The sequence below is a fragment of the Anas acuta genome, chromosome 14, assembly GCF_963932015.1.
Source record: "Anas acuta chromosome 14, bAnaAcu1.1, whole genome shotgun sequence".
NCBI classification, from domain to species: Eukaryota; Metazoa; Chordata; class Aves; order Anseriformes; family Anatidae; genus Anas; species Anas acuta.
In genome coordinates, this window is record NC_088992.1 from 11,762,247 (window position 1) to 11,781,756 (window position 19,510).

Here is a 19,510-nt window from a genome sequence, read left to right on the forward strand (position 1 = left end):
GCCTGGCAGAGATTGATAAGAAGCGTCTGTCTCTCCTCTGCCTGGTGTTCCAGGTGCATGGCAAAATCCCCTTTCTGAGACACTCAGAAAAGCTCACATGCAGAGCCCAGCTTCAAGTTGGCCAGCCTGACATTACAGGCCCTAAGACACTTTTAAACAGCTTTATTCTTTCACCATTCTAACTGTGACCTGAAGAATTGCTGTCACTCCTTTCTTGTCCTTTACACGTGTAGGCTTTCATTTTAGCCCCTCTCAGTGGCTGTTGCTTTGCTGGTGATGCTGTCATGCTAAAGATTGTCCATTTTAGCAGCCGTCCCTCCGTGGGGGTGGTTCAGATGTTGGACCACACAGAGAGGAGTGGGAATATCTGTTGTGCACAAGCAGGTGGAAAGAGACATGGGTCCCTGTGGCCCACCTCTGTTCTTTCTGCAATGAAATGCTCCAGGTGGGGTTGGTGGAGCTGTAGGATTGGCAGCATGTCTGATGCAGTGGCAGAGGTCATGGAGGTGTTGGTAATCATTAACAGCAAGGGCAGGATGCAGAGGAAAAGTCTCCAAAGAGGCTGAGCTTCTGCATCCTGCCTCTGGCCTGGCAGGACAGCAGAACAAGCGCCTGCTCTAGAAGGAGATGCATGGAGCCGGCCTGAGTAAAGGGAGCCATAGAGACATCAGGTCTGACCATGTGGTGCTGAGAAAAGAGGGAGCCAACCCTGGGGTGCCTCCATCACCAGTCAGTTGTTTCTCAGTGCTGCCTCCGTGCCGGGTGCTAGTGAAATCTGGGGTGTGGAGCTGGCGTGCGTGCCCTCACCCCTCATTATGCAGCAGTGGGGATAGCACACAGGTTTCAGATGGGGACTTGGTGGGTTCGCATCATGTGTGTGCAGCGCCTGAAAGAGGCAGGTTTCACATTGTCTGGTTTCTCTTTTTGTAGCTGTCCCTCCCAAACTGAAGAAACTGAAAAGTCCAAACGTTCATGTTGGTGAAAAGATCTCACTGAAATGTGAGGCGACTGCTGGCAACCCTCAGCCATCCTACAAATGGTTTAAAGATGGCAAAGAGCTGAAGAAGAGCAAAGACATCCGGATCAAATATGGGAATGGGAAGTAAGTATGCTATGGGGCTACTCTGCCTCTGCTAACAAACACTGAGAGTCTGGGTCCTGGTGAGCACCCTTGCAAAATTTCCAACTTGCTGCAAGTGGTGCCATCCTCTCCAGAGATGCTTCCTCAGAGTCACAGGACCATGTACAGGCTGTTTGCTGTGCCTGGGAGAGTGAGAAGGGTTCAGGTGCTATCTCTCAAGCACTGCTAGTCCCATTTTCCTCCACAGTGAGCAGTAAGAGAGGAATGAGGCACACACAGAAGAAACACGTAATTTTTAGATGGGGCTCTCCTTGGGGAACTTTGTCATTAGATATCTGAGATGGGCGTCCAGTGACCTGAGGAGATTACTCCTTCCCTGCTGACTGTAGGCTGGTTGTGGGCAGCTCAGGTCACCTGGGGTGGAACCTGCTTTGCGAATGCAGAAGCTACTCAGAACTCAGCTTTTGCCCCACAAGCCTACATAGGGCCTGCAAACATGTGGGAGGAATCGCTCTCTTGTCTCCTCAATTTAGGTGGACTCAAAAGCATCTCAGACAAAGATGCAAGGACACCCCGCGATATTCAGCCTGATGAGGGCCTGTAGCCACCTGCCAAAGTTTTGCCTGTCGGCTAGCACATAAGAGCTTGCATCACTGCATTCACGGCAAGTCTCATCTGCCCCAAACTGCCCACACAGAAAAGCTTTTGGGCAGTGCTCTTGGTATGTGTCATCCAATGGCCATGGGCCATGGCACCTCATTCAGGCAACGCCAAAACACTGGGTGAAACAGGCCTCAGTGAGTGAGCTAAGTCCAGATCTGTTGGTTGAAACGGTATTTGAGAACACACAGCTTAGCTGTAGCCTTCCTGATGGAGGACGCAGGAGTGCTCTTCCATCCACACATGCCTTGGGTAGTGCCTTCTACAGAGGCTTTTCATCTTCAAGGCTTTTTGGAACTGTTCCATCCCGTTCCTGTGAGAGTAGATAAGCAACTCTCCTGCTGCCCTTCCTGCCATGCACAGACCAGAGTGGTGCATGGCAGGAATGCAAGCCCAGTGCCTGGGAGCAGAGGGAGCTGAGTCAGATGGCCAGACGTGGCCGGGCTGTGCAATTTGATGGACTGTCAGGATAGAAACTGGCTGAGAAAGCTGGGTGTATCAGTAAACTGGTGCTTATTCAGGGAAGCCCTGTAGCAAGGCGTCATTGCAGGCCATAACTGGAAGTGGCCACTCACCTTAGGTGTCAAAAGTATTCAAGGTGCATTATTTTTCTAGAGGGTTTCTTCTTGGGTAATACAGCAAAATCAAACAGGTAGCCAAGGAAGGGGAAACAGCTGCAGAGATCTGACCAGGGGCAGGAACCAGTGCAGAGGGGCTCTCAGTAGAAATTCATTTAAATTGATCCATGTTGATATCTTTTCAGGGCCAAATATTTATATATGATATATCCTAAAATTATCCCGTAAATGTGACTATGCTTACATTCATATATCCTGACTTAGCCAGCAACAAAGTCAGCTTGCAACTATCTAATCCCTTGGAAATCTTAAAACTAATTCTTTGCCAGCATATGTTATGTCTCAGTATGTGAAAAATAGTTAATCTCTTTATATATGGAGCTGATAGAGTATCCATTTTAAAAATTAGAAGCCACTAAAAATCAGTTAGAAACTCTTCTTTAGGTGCTCAAGTGGGTCATTGTCAGTTGCTCTAATTTAGTTTCTATCCTGTTGCTTAATTTCAAAGTCACGCTCAAAATGGTTGGCCTCTGTCTAAATAACTGCAGGACTCATGGATGTTTTGACACAAGGCAGAAGGATGGTCAGTGGAAAGCTTAGGCCAGAAACATCATCAGAACCAGGATGACTGGTGGATGTGGTCTGTTCAGGAAGAGCTGTCTTTGCTCAGCTGCTGTCACTGTTTCCATGGCCTTTATCAGCCTCATGGCCCGAGTCATGCCATTCCCTGTTTGCCGATGGGAGTCTGGAGGTGGAATGACCAGAAGGAAGGTCTGTACCTCACAGTTCCACCTCTGTGGATGCCATGTCCCGGTGGGTGGGCAGCTTGTGAGTCCTGAGTTCATTGATGCTGATTTCTCAGGCTGCTGAGGAGCTGTTCCCCAGAACCAGAGAGGGTTTGCCCCAGCCCAGACACCCAGCAGACCTCTCTGCAGAGGGATCTGGCAATGGGGGGGATCTGCAGTTCCTCTGCAGCATTTCCCTGCTGTTCTCCCATAGATCACTGCCCTTCCATGCCTCCCATGCACTTGTGTCCAGTGTAAAGCTGTGACAGGCTGGCATCCCACCCACCGTGGCACAGGGGCACACAGCCCCTGGGTCAGGGGTATGAACATATGGAAGAAGATTGATACTCTTTTTTCACAATGCTGCTGTCAAGTCACAACTTTGCATTTTCTAGTTTCCATGGCAACATGTTGGCTCACAGCCTACCAGTGACAAGCCAAAAACATGTGCGTGTTAGAAGTGCTTCCTGTTGGCAAAATAAGCCCAAGGATAGACATTTTAAAGAAAGCTGAGCACCTACCTCCTCCAATAGCTGAGGCTCCCTCAGCAGCAAAGCTATGAGTCTGTGCTCATCTGCCACCCAGTATTGTTTACATCCTGGACTGGTAGACCAGGCAACACAGGGTCTAGAATCTAGTAGTATTGAGCTGAGATGGCTCAGAGAAGATAACTCCTTGCCCCTTATTGAGCAGACAACAGTGCAGGAACACTTCTCCAAGTAGTTCTGGGGGGATAAGCAGTGTGTACCCAGTCTGCCACGTTCAGCTTTCAGGCTGTTCTCTCCGTGGCATTTGCTAGGTCTCAGTACTTGAAAATTGAGGGCAAAGTGATCACTGGCATTGGAGCTGCTTCCTTCTGGACTTGGCTGCATGCAGAAAAGTACATTAAAAATTGCTCTGTGCTGATGCAGGTTGAACAAGGGAGTCCTTATGACTCCATGTGTCATCATTAAGTAGCTAATGGGGATGAGTAGCAGAGGGAACCAAAACTGGGCATGGGAGATGGGTGCATGTCATTAATTCCTGCCTGTTAGCAGAAGTATCCTGAACTGTAAAGCTGAGAAAGGAAGGCTTACTAGATGATGATTAATTCAAGAAGAATGGGATTTACATGTGGCTCCAATTAAAGATAACATTGGTCTCAAGATAATCGTTCGCTCTTTCTTACAGTTAAGGGTAGAGTGGGGTTTGAAAGGACTAAAACTGAAATTGAACATTGTGGAGGGACTTCCACAGGGAAAGCACAAGAGGCAAAAATCTTCAGACCATGCAGCTTCTGCCCAGGTGCACATTATCATTTATTTAAGAGTTTGATCCAAAGATCTGATAGAGTTGTTTGCTGCAGCTAGACAAAACGAGCCCTGCCAGGTGATGGAGGTGTCGTCCATACTGTGTCCCTTGGCCATATGAGTCCTCTGCAGAGCTGGGCACAGCTTTGGGTCTGACTATAACTGTAGCTCTGTGGTCCTTAGACTATGTGCAGAGGTTTAGGATGGGAAAGAAGAAGAACATAATTACCCTGCATCACTACTCTTAACCGCTTTGTCTCTGACTTTCCTCCCTGCAGAATGGATATTGCCCTGTGTGTTTAATGAGCCTTAAGATCTTTAGCTAGAAAGATAAACTGAAGCCCTCTTTTACTCAGATGTGATCCAGCTTTTATCTGATCCCACTGGCCTTCTTAGAGGAATATATGTTATCAGGAGGAGAGGAGCAGGTAACCATGTCAGCTCTTCAGCTTTTCCAATCACCTTTCCTCTTGTTTTTTAAACTTACCGGCAAAATTTCTGGTGCCTTCAGGCAAAGGAGTATTTTATTTTATTTTTTTTTCCAATAGATATTTGCTGGAGGGAGGAGAACAATTCTGATTCCTTCTTTTTGAACTGTGTGTTCCATCTGTAATTAGTAACAGGCTGGGGCAAGCCTGGCTTGTATGGAGAGGAAACTTCTCTTTAAGGTGGAAGAAAAAAACACAGTTGATGGAATCTAGAGAATTTACCCAGAAAGAATTGCATACTATAGTGAAAGTAAAGCATAGTGACTGGTCCACCCCTTCTAATCTGCCAGAGATACCTTTTGCTGCTGAGTGCACCTGATATGGTTCAAGGCCACTGGGTCCCAAGAAGTTAAGGTTGAGGCTTGACTTTCTAACTCTCCTGGCAAATGGTCAAATGACAACTGTGGAGAAAGTGAAGGTAGACTCATAGAATCATAGAAATCATAGAATATCCCGACTTGGAAGGTACCCATAAGGATCATCAAGTCTTAACTCCTGGCACCACGCAGGTCTGCCCCAAAGTTTAGACCATGTGACTAAGTGCACAGTCCAAACGCTTTTTAAATTCAGAGAGGCTTGGTGCAGTGACTATGTCCCTGGGGAGCCTGTTCCAGTGTGCAACCACCCTTCTAGTGGTAGTTTCTGTTTGCTGAGGTGTGCAGGGAATCTACCCCACTTCAGGCTCACTCAGGACTCTGAGACATGCCGATTGTCCACTGAAGGTGGGTGGGGTGTCCAAGAGCCTGGTATAATGTTCTCTGTGGCTGTCCTTACAGCCTCTTTTCTTTGTGTGCTCTTTTACCAAGGGAGATTGCTGGGCTGATGAAGTAGGCGTATCGTTAGATTGGAGAAGGTTGGCAGTTCAGTTTGGGACAGGCTGACCATATGACATCCCTTGGGAGTAGTGTCCTACTTTCAGTATCACCAGGAATCCCTATTGTTAGCCTGTAAGTGGAGCCAAGGGATACCCTCCTCTCCTGTTTCTGTACAGTAGTCCCTCAGGCAAAGCTAGCTGGGGCAGATTCATTGCTGGGGTCTTCCTTGTATAGTTCCCTGCAGTAGATTATTCCCCACCCACAATGAATGGGGCTGTGGTCTTCCCTGTACAGCTCATTGCTTTGGAATGAAGGCAAAAAATAATAGTAATGCCAAAGCAGCAGGGGAAAGAGAGTGCCAATAAAGATAAATGATTTCCTAATTAAGCCTGGAGACAAGGAGGGGCAAAGAGAACTGTTGAAGCCTTGTGGGAGCCAGAGTGAACCCAAGCAGGCTATACCACCACTCTGGCAGGGGTCTTCAGGCTGACATTTTTAAACAAAGGAAAAAGCTCACTTGACAATGGATCTTGCAAGAGCAATTCCAGATGCCTTGAAGCTAAGACTCTTCTCAAGCACCGGTGTTGTTACAGTCACCAGGGAAGCTTCTGTCTTGCTAACTCTCACGATGTCATTATAAGTCTCCGATATTTGGGATTTGGTTTAGCTGCTGAAGGCAGTTTATTGGAGGGGGGTTTGAAAAAGAGCATCTCCTTTGTTTGACTGTTTGTTGTTTTAAAAGAGATGATGATGGACATCATTTTGGCCAATGCACCTGGGACTGAACCAGGGAACTTGAGAACTGAAAGGAGAAGTGGTTGGGTCTTGAGCGAGAACAATCCACAAAGCCTGCAATCTGGGGCTCCTTAGAGATTCAGGGAATGGTTATTTGATCAACAACAATTGGCTTATAATGGCTACCAAGTTATAGCCAGATGCTAGGCTGCTTCAACTGATGGTGTGTGCAAATATAGCTATGGAAGAAGGTTTATATGCCTGAAGTTTTGTATGTTTTTTCTGATTATATTGTCTGGTTTATTTATATATTTATATCCATCTTTTCCCTATAGATCTTACCCACTGCAACTGCAAAATGTCACAAGTTATGTTGAAGCACCCTCTTTGAGACATGAATTGAAATCCCATTCATCCAGTTCAATGCTTAATGCTTTACCTGGCACTTGGGGAAGGAGGGCTGGGGTGCTGGATGAAGCTGTAGGCAGTTCGTCTGGGATAGCACATTTTATACCCACAGTCATGAGTTTGCCCAGTCCCCATTATACTTCATGGATCAGGCACTGGCAAGTATCCGTGACACACATCATCTGCAGAAAAGAGACTTAGGAAGAAATGAACGATATCTCCAAAACTCTGAACTCAGAAAGGAGCCTCAAGACTAACTGAATCTCTTGCACAACTCCATGTAATATCATGGTGATGCATTTTGCAGAGGTTTTGGAGGGATGACACCATCCACCTGAAGGTGTCATCCCATGCTGCTTTTCCATGACCTTATGTCTCTGTTCCTGATAGACATGCTTTTCCCTGATCTGAATATTTCACCCTGGCTTTGCATGTCTGCATTCCTGTGCTCTGCACGTCTCCCACAAAGACTGCTGCTTTTAGTACTGCATCTCCCTCTCTACCTCCCCTGATTCTTCAAAACAACTCAGTTCTGCTCTACAAGCTCTCTCTGGTCTTCCTTTTCTGTCTGGCAGTCCCTGAAGTTTTGGTCCTACCTTTGAGTTGCCCATCCTATCAGTCTCCATCTAATATGTGATAAGCTTCTAAATGAGGACCAATATGCCTTCTCCCCAGCTGCACCAACCTTTTGTTCTCCTCCCAGCTTACAGAATTAGTTGTGGTTTCATTGCTGAGATAGTGAGGCCTCTGCATATTGTCCTAATTGCATACCTACATGGGGTTTCTTGTCTCTCTGTGTAGGTTATTTGCTCTTCGGAACAGGGAGATATCTGTTCTGCATTTGGTAGTGTGAAGTCACTGGTTCTTGTGCACGTGAGATAAACAGGAAAAGAACCTGCTCTGATCTGGCCTCATAATATTGCTCCAGGATCTACATTCTCCCAAATGAATTCAAATCTTGGCATTGGGGTTTGAGGGAAATTCTAAATATTCTTGGGATGGATCAATTGCCTTGAATTCCAGGATAAGAAATACAAGGGAACCCACTCTGACATCAGGTCCATGCCTCAGCCGTAGCCCTAAAGTCAGCTTTTATGTCTGTGTTGATTTCACGCTCTGGCAGCTGCCACAGACTTGCCGGCACAAGAGCAGCTACACATCAACACAGCAGCTACAAAGTCCACTCTGGGAATGGGTGTGTGGTTGGATTACACTGCCTCTGCTGCCGTACACCTTTTCTTGTTGCCTGGACATTCATGGCAATTCAGAGATGCAGCCTGAGGCTGAATTTGAGGATGGTTGCACAAGTGACCCTGCTCTTTGGAGCGTACTTATTGATCTTTTCCCCTTTTGTTGACAATGCATGACCCAGAAGGGACTACAGCTCTTGCTCTCAGACCATTGTCAGTGTCAGATCTGCAGACTGAGGACTGGTCGAGTCTTTCTTTTAAAATCAGCCTGTCCCAAGCCTGAGAACAGAGAGAGAACAGCACTGCTGAGCAGAGAAGGGGCAAATCTGCTTTTCAGGTTAGAACAGCACTTTAATGTGGGGGGACAGGGGTAGGAGAGAACAGGTAAAGGGGGTCTGGGGGCGGTCGGTTCTATCCTGGGCACCCACAAGTACATTAACTGTCTCCCATGCCTGCGATTCCCACAGTCCCAGCAGGTCAAACACTGAGTCGGGCAGGTGATGGTGACGGGAGGAGGAAGGAGGACTTTGCCCATGGCAGAAGGGATGGTAGCTGAGTTAAAAAGTCTGAACCTTCCTTTTCTTACCCCTCTTATTTGATTGATTTGCTTGAGGGTTGCTTTCTTCCCCCCTTTCCCATTTGCTGTTCTTAAAGCTGATCCTGAGCTAGCCAGGTCATGCCCTAGAGTTCATAGCAGCCAACACAGTAGCTATTTGTTGTTCTCAAGCACTGCATTGCACAGTTGGCTTGCCCAGCTCTGTTGTGCTGCTCTGTAACTGAAGGCGGGGAAGAGACTGGGGTGGTTTCCATCTGGTTGTGCAGGGAAAAGGATGCTCCTGGCTGCCATTTCTGCCCTGTCTAACAGAGGTGCTTTGCCAAGGCCATCTCCATTCTGCTTCACATGCCAATGATCTTCTGCCTGACTTTATCTCACTGCTTCTTGGGGAAGATGAATGTGTTCTCTAAAGTGGGGACACTGAGAGCCCCTGCTCCAGCCAGCAGATATTTGGTGGTCGCTGGATAACGCTTCTCGACAGTAAGAGGAAGAATTGGATATTCTGAATCTTCTTGCCAGTCATAAACCTACTCTCTCAGGGCAATTTCATCATTGTGCAGAGTGCCAGGACAAGGCACCAATTAAATCTTTGGTGGGTAAGCAGTACACATACCACAGTACTGGCCTTTCTGCTCTCTGCAGTATTGCTGTGCTTCCTGCCACCAGCTGTCTGTTCAGAGAGGAAGGGAGTTAATAGATAACCACAGCAGTCTATTCAGTGTGTCCTTTATGATGGTCAAACCTGATGGTCAAATTTTTTATTGCTAGGATCTCATGTGTGTTTACTATGGACAGTGTTCGTTGACAATTTAGAGTCCAAATAATGCATAGTCTTCCAATTCCCTTCAAAACTAATTCCTTGCCTTTTTTATTACTTATGTGTTAGCTACCCTATTTTTAGAAGACTAATAAAATACTATAATAGTTGTAATCCTAGAGCTATTCTTGTCCTGCATGATGCAGAAGCAGGTGAACTCACATAGGGATCACTGAATCTTCAGTGAAATGTAGGTGTCTCTAAGGTAGCTTGTGGCTGCTGCTGTAGGCTTTGAGTTGAATAGCTTTGTAAGAAGCTGACTGGGAAAAAGCTCCCATTTTCACTTGGCAACAGGGAAGAGGAGAAAAATGATTCAAGCTAACCAAAGTGCTAGTGGGAGCATGACTTCTGTCATGAAAAGTTCCTCTCTAGATGAGATGAAGTGCCTGTTTCTTTTCCTCTAACTGGACAGGAGGCCTCAGGGCCCAAGCTCATATTTAGATGTCTAACTCTGAGATGATGAGCTTACAGCAATGAGGCCACCCTTCATGGCCAGAATTTGCCAGGATCTTTGTGTAGGCCATGGCCAAGGGCAGATCTCCATGCTTCCCATTGTAATCTGGAGATTGGCACTCCAAACTGCCCTCTGGGGGACTCTTTATTTTGGCTGAAAAGGTATTTTGGGGGATCCTGTTCTGGCCAGGCTGAAGGTCTCCTTGTGAATTCTATCCCCCAGAGCTTGCAGACAACATATTCCCCATGGCTTACTCCTCCACTGGCACTACAGGAGATAATTAGTGCGTGGCTAAGTCATATGTGCTGAGGGTCAGAAAATACAATGAGGCAGATTTTCCCCTGGAGTAAAGAAATGTCAACAGAGTTGCACTACAGTGAAATGATGGCATCTGTCAGGGACCCTGGCCCTTTCACTGAACAAACAGCCCAGGGCAGTGCCTTCCTCCAGAAGAATGGCATCGTCTGGCAGCCAGGCACCCTCCTGAAAGCACACGACAGGGTTTTCCCAGGGGCTAGTGTCCCCAGGAAACACTTTGCCCAGAAGAGCAGAACGGGACTTGATACAAAACTCTTGTGAGCAATTTAATTCCTCTTAGTGCTAATATTTGGTATTTATTTAAAAACACACCTCAGCTGTCAAATAAACAAAATGTCTACCCTCGGGGGCAACAGGAAGAAGAACACAAACTTGCAAAACTAATTTCCTAGGCAGTTTGAGGTATTTCAGAAGCACCTGAAGATAGTAAAATAGAACAGAGTTGGACTGGTCATCTTTCTCTTTGCCACACATAGGTCAGGTAAAGTCTAATCTGTTTTACATTCTCAGTTAAGTTCATCTAGTGCACAAATATTATCCATGTGAATTAAAAGGTGCATGACTAATGCTGTGAAACAAGATATTTCTCTGACTGTTTACGTGCTTACTGGAATAGGGAAATTCTCTTTACTGTATCTATGTTCTACATTAAATCTCATCTGCTTCCGTACCTTTCATCTCTCTCCCTGAAGTCTGTTACTTGACATTATACATCATACTCCTCAGATCATGGGTCTGGTCTTAAAAAGCAAGAAAAACTCATGATTTTTCAAGGGGATCTTGCAATCCAGGCTAAATTCGACAACTGTGATAGAAAATAAAAATAAGCTCTTTTGGCAGTACAACAATCTTGAGCATTAAAACAAAATAATCCTCTTTCGTTTCACCTTGATGCTGAGGTTCTATAAATACCAGCATTGATTTTTATTCTGATCACATTCTCCTCCAGTTCCAGGTAAAAGACCACATGTCTCTCATCATGTTCTTGGAGATGAATCTGTCAAGTATGACCCCTTTCATTAGCTTTTTGTGTCACTAAATTACTTACTAATTTGTATCTTTGGGACTTAAAAACCTTTATCTGGAAATGATCGCATACCTAGGTGATATTCTAATGCTGTAATGGATTTTTCCAGTTACTGCATGCAGTGAAACGTGCTGTGCATGTGAGATCATGGTGTGGCCAATAATCATTAGAATATCTGTCCTCCGGCAGCTGAAGGCGGCGTGTTCATTAATGCTTTCAGCTATGCACCAGATATCCTCAACATGCTGGTGTGCAAGGCTGGTGTTCTCTACAGGATTCTAGGTTAAAGCTCTTCAAAGCTGTGTAAGCACCACTGTCTTGCTGCTTTCAACACGTGCTGCTTTTCTTTTTGTGTTGCAGCAGTAGCTGCAAGCCTGGCTAGGGGTGGTTTATGAGCAGATGGAGTGTTCTGTCAGTGAAGGTTGAGACAACTGAGAGAAAGTAATGGCTGTGCTGAGGGCAGTCTTGCTGGGAATCTGTGCAGTACTACTGGGAGCCCACCTTGACCCTTTGTTTTTACTATACCCATGTCTGTTGAGGGAGAGGGGAACGTGGTCCTGCACTGGGCACTACAGCCCTGCAGTGCCAACAGCCTCCTTCCTCAGGTGCCCATCACACCTCCCCAGTAAGAAGCAGCACCCAACTGTCAGGGCCCTGGTGGCCCTGAAATGCTTTGTGTCTCCTGGGTGCATGTTAACTCCTGAGGCATCACAGTGAGGGCCATAATGCCCAGGACTATTTATTGCAGATTACCCTTGGAGACCTGAGAGATTTCAGGGAAGTATCCCACACTGGGAGCCAAGGAAGTTTTGCACCACACTGAATCAGCCTGCTAGTTTAGGTCCCCTTGTTTGAATGTGTTGGCCCAAATTAATGTCTTTGCACTGTGGATTACGGGAGACCTCGGATTAGAGGGATTCAGGAGGCACACATTCATTTAAAAATTGCTCCACCTGGGGCCCAAACTCATGCCATTGGACACTTGACTGCATCCTGCAAAATGAGGCAGCACCTGTATCCTGGGAGCTGTACCAAGTCATCTCCAAGTGTTTTTAATTTACTAATATAACCAGTGAGATGTTCATACTGCGTCCTTGTGCCCTGGCTCTAGTAGAACAATATGTCAGGGTGTTAAAAGAGATGTCAGTGTGCTTCTGTGAAGGAATTTGCATGGAATGTCTTTTCAACAGTCTGAAAAAAAAAGTCTTTCTTAGATGACATATGTAACTTTGCAAATATTTCCAAAGTTAATGATTATTTTCCACATAAGAATAATTTTATTTGCCTTCAGAAATGTAGGCCAGGCCAGTGGGACCTCTTTTTAAAGCTGTCAGTGCTTACAAACTTCTCAGTCTAGTTGCTGTATGACACGGACCTGAGAAAAAAGCTTGTAGACAAAAGGGTAGAAAGCAGGGAGAGATATTCCCACCAGAAGAGAACACAGGATGTTTTTTGATAAACTGTCTAAACCAGAAGGAAATCTAGTAAAACAGAAAGCCTGATGAGGGAGTGAGTCTCAATCAGCCTTTGGTGTGTGTTGAAGGCCGCTAAAGATCTCTGTTGAACTATTTAACAAAGGGTTTTGCCTTTTAGTCAGAGGCATTCTGGAGAATGAGACATCAGTCACAGGTGGTGGGAAAGGTGATCCTCTTTTTCCCTGTACCGCCACAGAGCTGCTCCCACTCCCATGAGACATGGAGCACAGGTTGTTGGGTCACATGGGAAGTCATCACATACGGTGTCTTCTGCTCTTTCTAGGTGCTTCTGACAATAAGATGATCATGTGGAGTTCAGCCTCACATGTTTGTAGTGCATTGGAGTATGTGTATTTGGGGGAGACAAAGTAGACAAAGTACTTGTCCCGTTTGTTTGCCTGGATAAAGCTACAAGCTATTTGCTAGGTCAAACCACAGAGCTGTGGTTTGCAGGATGGATTACATGGGTGCGCTACCCTATAACCATAGTGTGCGTGTTTGAGATGGAGTGTGCGGCACTGCTGGAGATGGGCAGGGGGGCATGCCACAAAAGTTGAGCTGCTTCTTTGCTGAGGAAGGTGCAGAATGTGCTGCTCATCTCCCCATCTCCTTTTGCAGGCACATCTTGCTGTCCTTCATTAAAGTGGCTTTTCTCCGGTACAGGAGGTCTGTTTGCTGGGGAGTTGGGGCTCTTGCGTTCAACCCCTCGTGAGACTTCTTGACTGTCCATATGTGGCCTTTCTGAAAATGAGAGCAGATGCCAGACCAAACCATGGCATCAGGCTAAGAGCAATGGGATCAGAGGAGATGTTCATTTAGGAAATCATGATGGCTGTGATTCCTGGGAAGGGTCTCATTTGAATCCTGACCTGGTCTATTCAGCTCGTGAGACTGGGCAGCCCATCTCTTCCAGAAGGGGTGACTTACTAGGCAGTGTAGTAGGGCCAGGAATGGTTATCAATTTATGAAGATGGTTAGCAACTGAATAAGAAATGTCTGCTGTACTTTTCAACAGAAAGATTTCCAGACTGCAGTTCAACAAGGTGAAGCTGGAAGATGCTGGGGAGTACAGCTGTGAAGCGGAGAACGTTTTAGGGAAAGACACCGCAAAAGGCAGCCTGAATGTGAGAAGTGGTAAGTGAAGAAGCCAGCAAATGTCTTGAGCCATCTGTCATTCAAGCAGAAAGTGGGAGGTTCTGCACGTGATCTATGATTTTGTTTCATGCTTTCAGAGTATCGAGTAAAACAATCTTGGGAGATAAGAAAAATTGCAGCTTAGCATAAATGTTTATCTTTGTTATCTGTCACTAGCAATGTGGTTAATTTACATTTTAAATAAACTTACAGTCTATGTATTTTTTAAAAGGGGCAAGGAGGAAAGAAAAATGGTGAGCTTGATGTTTTATTTTTTTTTAAGAATTTCTGAGAAGCAAAACTCACCAGAACACAAGTAATTAAACCATAGCTTTGTGATGAATGAAGTTGCTTCTGGTTTTCATCCTAGAATGTGTGCTCCATCTCTTAGAGCTCAGCGGATGGAGTCTGAGGTTAGGTGGTTTTATTATTATCTTGGTTATAATAATTATATTGCTTAACATGATGGTTTGGATGCACCCTCCAGCTCAGAAAGTCCCCACAGTGGTTGCCAGAAGCTGGACGGGTGTGACCAGGGGAGGGATGACTCTGTACAAGCTCTGTTGCCTAAGCTCTTCCTCCTGCCGTTCACAACAGCCACTGTGGGAGCCTAGGCTCTCTGCGATGCAGCCTGTTGGTGCGATACTTTTTCTCTGCTGTTGTGCTTTATTAGCACTGGTCACATGTGAAGGAAGGTATTTTTCTCCCACTGCTTTCTGGCATTGTTTTTCTCTATTAACCTCTGCCTCAGCAGTGCTTGCAGTCATGAGTCTTTATTTTGTGAGGCTGGAAAATCACATAGCCTCCTCCTCAGTTGCTCTGCCTGTAAAAAGCCAGTGCTTGCAAAAGCTGGGGAAGACAACCCATGCTCAGACCTTCTGCCTGTGAAGTTAGCTTTGCTTCCTTTCCAGCCATGACAGGAAAGGTGTCCAGAGTAAGCTAACTGAAGCAGTGCCACTCCTTTTTTCTGACTCACACTCTGTCTGTCCCATTGCAATGCAAACAGTTCCAGCTGCATGCACGGGCAGTGAGTGCCTTCCACCAGAGCCCCGTGCGCCAATTCGGTTCCTTCTTTCCAGCCACTAGCAATCCGCTTGCAAAGGAGGAAGACTGATTGAATAGTGCCTGTCACAGCAAGGCCCTGAGCCTGCACACTGCTTGTGGCACATCTGGCCATACAACTACCAGCTGACTCTTCCTGCGTGTGTGGGTAACAGCTACATCTGGCAGGGTGCAACTCTTCCTTCTCAGGAAGGCAACGTGTCTGGCAAGGGCAGGAGCAGGTGGCTTTCTCATTCATGTGGCAGGGAGTGTGAGGACACACCTGAGTTGCTTAGAAATGTGTTAAGAGTAGAAAAGCAACCAAAGACACCAAAAGATCTGCCCTGTACCTTTGCCTAGTGGGAGCTGCAGGCTGCAAGGTGCTGCAGGTCTAGTAGATAAAAGATAGCCCAGCTTGTGGTGGTGTCTTAATTAATCCACTTTCTAAGGAACCTTGAAAATCTGCCTTTGGCTTTCAACACTCAGCTGCATGCATACCTCACTGCTGCTGTTTGAAGGTCGCCTGGCAGAGTAGCAGGTATTTGCAATTAAATGCTAGTTGCATCCTTTGCAAAGTTAAACAAGATGATGATGAAGATCACTGTAGACTTTTGCCCTTCTGTCACCCTCTTTGCACTCTTCTGTTGCTGCTCCCTGGAGCTACCCAGAGCACAGCAGCCTTCAGCTGTGCCTGTGCACTTCTCGCTCATGGAGTCGCCTTCTTTCATTCCCTGTTGTCCCTACTGTTGGGCTTTCTTGGGACTTGGACAGCTTTCCTCACCTCACATCTGCACACTCCCTTCCTCCATGATTTCTTTCAGTAGAAAACTCCCCAAGGCATCTGATTGCCTCTGAATCCATGTGTGTGCACTCTTCTGTCCCAACCTGCATTGTTCTTTGGGTTCCTTAGCACTGGTTGTGTTGTGGCTACATCTCAACACTGCTCTGTGAAAACTCTAGGGAGTCTACAGCAATTAATCAGAACCGTGTGAGCTGGCCTCTCCTTGGAGCCTTCCCCTCTTTCCCTCAAGCTCACTCCAGATATCAGTTGCACAAGGGATCATTTCAGTCATGCAAATCTGTTGCAAATCATCAAAAATGCCACAATGAAAAGAGATTTTCTTTAGAAAAAGAGTGGCCACAATGCGGAGATCAGTAATGAGTGGTATTCCTCAGGGGTCAGTATTGGGACCAACGCTGTTTAACATCTTTGTTGGTGACATGGACAGTGAGATTGAGTGCACCTGCAGCAAGTTTGCCAATGACACCAAGCTGTGTGGTGAGGTTCACACACTGGAGGGAAGGGATGCCATCCAGAGGGACCTGGACAGGCTTGAGAGGTGGGCCTGTGCAAACCTCGTGAAATTCAACAAGGCCAAGTGCAAGGTCCTGCACCTGGGCCGGGGCAATCCCAAGCACAGATACAGGCTGGGCGGAGAATGGATCAAAAGCAGCCCAGAGGAGAAGGACCTGGGAGTGCTGGTTGACAAGAAGCTTGACATGAAACAGGAATGTGCACCTGCAGCCCACAAAGCCAAATGTACCTTGGGCTGCATCAAAAGGAGCATGGCCAGCAGGGTGAAGGAGGTGATTCTCTCCCTCTGCTCTGTTCTTGTGAGACCCCACCTGCAGTGCTGTGTTCAGCTCTGGGACCCTCAGCACCAGAAAGACATGGATGTATTAGAACAAGTCCAGAGGAGGGACACAAAGGTGATCAAGGGGCTGGAACACCTGTTCCACGAAGACAGGCTGAGGGAGCTGGGGTTGTTCAGTCTGGAGAGGAGCAGGTTCTGGGGAGACCTTATTGCAGCCTTCCAGCACCTAAAGGGGGCTACAGGAAAGCTGGAGAGGGACTCTTTGTCATGAAGTGTAGTGATAGGACAAGGGGTAATGGCTTTAAATTAAAAGAGGTTAGGTTTAAATTATATATAAGGAGGAAATTCTTTACTCTAGGTGTGGTGAGGCACTGGAATAGTTTGCCCAGAGAAGCTGTGGATGCCCCAACCCTGGACGTGTTCAAGGCTAGGTTGGATGGGTCTTTGAGCAGCCTTATCTAGTGGGAAGTGTCCCTGCCCATGGCAGGGGAGGAGGGAGAAGGGTTGGGACTAGGTGGTCTTTAAGGTCCCTTCCAACCCAAACCATTCTATTATTCTATGGTAATGTCATGACCCCTTGTCACTTAGAAAATGCTCATCAGCCAAACCCAGTAGCTCATCTCTTCTCTGCAGTTATGGTATTTCCACAGAATGCCCAGCTCAGAAATAAAAGCTTTCCCATTGAAAAGTTTTGGAAGGGTATCAGTTTCTGAGGAAATGCTTCTGGGTTTTAGCAAAAACATATTGTGCTTTGGTGCTATTTTCTGATTTTTATTACTTTGAGGTAAATTAGCTGCATTCTTAGAAAAATGTCCCATTTCCCAGTCCTCTTTATTGAATAGTCCAATATTGGCATCACAAGTAGGAATGAGAGAACAGCTGAGATGTGACAGTTTTAGACTTTTTTTTTTTTCCTCAGAAAATTTCTAGACAACTCCTAAACTCATATCCCACCACCCCCTTTGCTAAACATCACAGGAAAAATTAAACTTATCCAAAAAGTGGTTTTGCTTTCCTTTTAATTTACCTTTTCCCAGTGGTCTTACCATCTGTCTCTAAAAGGGTGCTGTGCACACAGCAGAGGCTCCTGATACTTTCTCCTTTGCACATCTTGAGGGTCATGAGGGGCTTTGACCAAGAGGGGGCTTTTGCTGCCAGCTGGCTTGAACGGAGCTGGTGACTGTGGATGATGGACTTCCCCATATCCTGCTTTATAAGGAGAAAATAGCCTTCATCTGTTTACAATTCCTACATCTCTTGTAAGAGAATTACTTTGTGCTGCAGAACTGCAAATAGTTATAGGGTGGAAGCTCGTCAGACCATCTCACCTTTTCCTAAGCTCCATGTTTTTCTCCCTGTGTCTGTGATCTCGTCTTTGCACTCTTGTGGCCATCAGGGTTAAGAAAACCTTCTGCAGTTTCACTCGTCATGTGCCTGGTGACTCCTGAGCCATTTCTGCCTTTTTATCATGATGGCATGAGTCCCTTTACAGCAAGGGGACCAAAATGCCCTGTGCTATACCCCGCAGAGGCACTCATTTATCTGTCTCTTTCACACAGTTACCCATCTGAGCGTCCTCTAACCACTACTAACATATCGATAGTCTCCCCAGCCTGTGCCACCCAGCAGCACCTGCTCTTGTCCTCCTCCCTGTAGTAGCTAAGCCCAATCTTCTCAGCTCAAAATAGATATTTTGTTCACTACTTTCTTACCTTAATTTTCCCAGGAACAACGAAAGCACCACAAGTTTTACCAGCCTCAGAAACTAAAATAGTTGTTATGGAAGAAGAGTGTAAGTACTTCTCTCCCCACCCCCCATATAGTTTCTTTCCCCTTATTTGTTTTGTTTTAATGAGACAATTTACATAAATGCTTTATTTCCTCCTGGAATCTTCTTTAATTGCTACTTCTCTTTGATTTCTCCCAAAGCTCTGATCTTTCACTAAATCTTTCAAAATACAATTTATATTGCTGGTGTCCATCTTAGAGAGGAAAAAGGTCAATAACTATTACAATGGTAACCTGAAGAACATGCTACTTAAAATTGGAGATGGATTTTAAACGTTTGCAGCTCTTTCAATGTATGGGTTTTTTGACACTTGTAAGATGTCATTGTTACAGCCTTGGGTTTAGGGATTTTATTTTTATGAGTCTAGGTAAGAAAAAAAAAAGGCTACAGGAAATACAAGAAAGGAGACACAAGTTTTCTAAGAATAAGTCAAAAGAAAAAGGCAGAAAATACAGCTGAACCCTGCTGGCACATTATTTCTTGAGTCTCTACAAAGCAAGAAAAGATTTTCCCAAATGTTTAATTTGATTTGATTTGGTGGAAGTGCTTTTTAGCATTCCCTTCTATTCAGTTGTCATGAGTGCTGTAAAAAATAGGCACACAAATAAAAGTCAAAACATGGAGCAATGTATGCAAGTGCAAATCTAGAAGCCTGGCTGTTGGTTCAGCTCTTTCTAATGGAAGGCATTATTTCTATGATGGAAAGTCTCTTCCTGCTCATGGACACTGCAGCACACAGAGATTGTCAGCATGCTGGATAGCCCACTGGGATCCAGTCCAGATGAAAAGGCACCTGAGAGCTGAGGACCAAGAAGTTATTTCAAGATCTGTGCTATATTTTTATTCCAGCTGCTCACACCCTGAACTGACAACACAGCTGGCTGTGCCTCTGTATTGACAATTCCACTTAGCAGATTTCATGAGGATGTTTTTTGTTTGGAAAACTCAATCTTTTATTATTTTAAAAGAAATCTGATTCTATGCACAGCCGGGACTAGTCAGGTATCCTTTAAAAGCTTTTCTGATTAGAAGATTCCACTTAAAATTTGCTCCTTCATTGTTCTTAGCCTTCCACTGCAACAGTGACGTAGTACTGAGATGTAGCAGCAATAGAAAGGAAACATGCAAAATCACCATGTGGCCTCCAGAGAAGTTTCTTCTATTGAAAAATCTTTTCCTCTGCTTTCTCAACATAGAAATGTCACCCTTGGCCATCTGCTTTTTTTCTTAATGGTATAAAGAAACGGTAAAGTCTCCATAGTTAAAACTATAATC

General features: G+C 45.7%; 1 protein-coding gene across 13 annotated transcripts in view; it reads left to right on the forward strand.

Annotated features, from left to right (window-relative positions):
* Nucleotides 1–19,510, forward strand: part of NRG2 (neuregulin 2) — a 170,329-nt gene that overhangs the window by 105,871 nt on the left and 44,948 nt on the right. For 7 of the 13 annotated variants that reach the window (XM_068698693.1, XM_068698680.1, XM_068698682.1 and 4 more), the window contains 3 exons: nucleotides 931–1,102; nucleotides 13,692–13,810; nucleotides 18,173–18,238. In XM_068698693.1, coding sequence (XP_068554794.1) covers nucleotides 931–1,102; nucleotides 13,692–13,810; nucleotides 18,173–18,238 — 357 coding nt within the window. Of the gene's footprint in view, nucleotides 1–606; nucleotides 647–930; nucleotides 1,103–13,691; nucleotides 13,811–18,172; nucleotides 18,239–19,510 lie in introns of those variants that run through there. The other 6 variants (XM_068698694.1, XM_068698681.1, XM_068698683.1 and 3 more) reach the window with 2 other exon arrangements.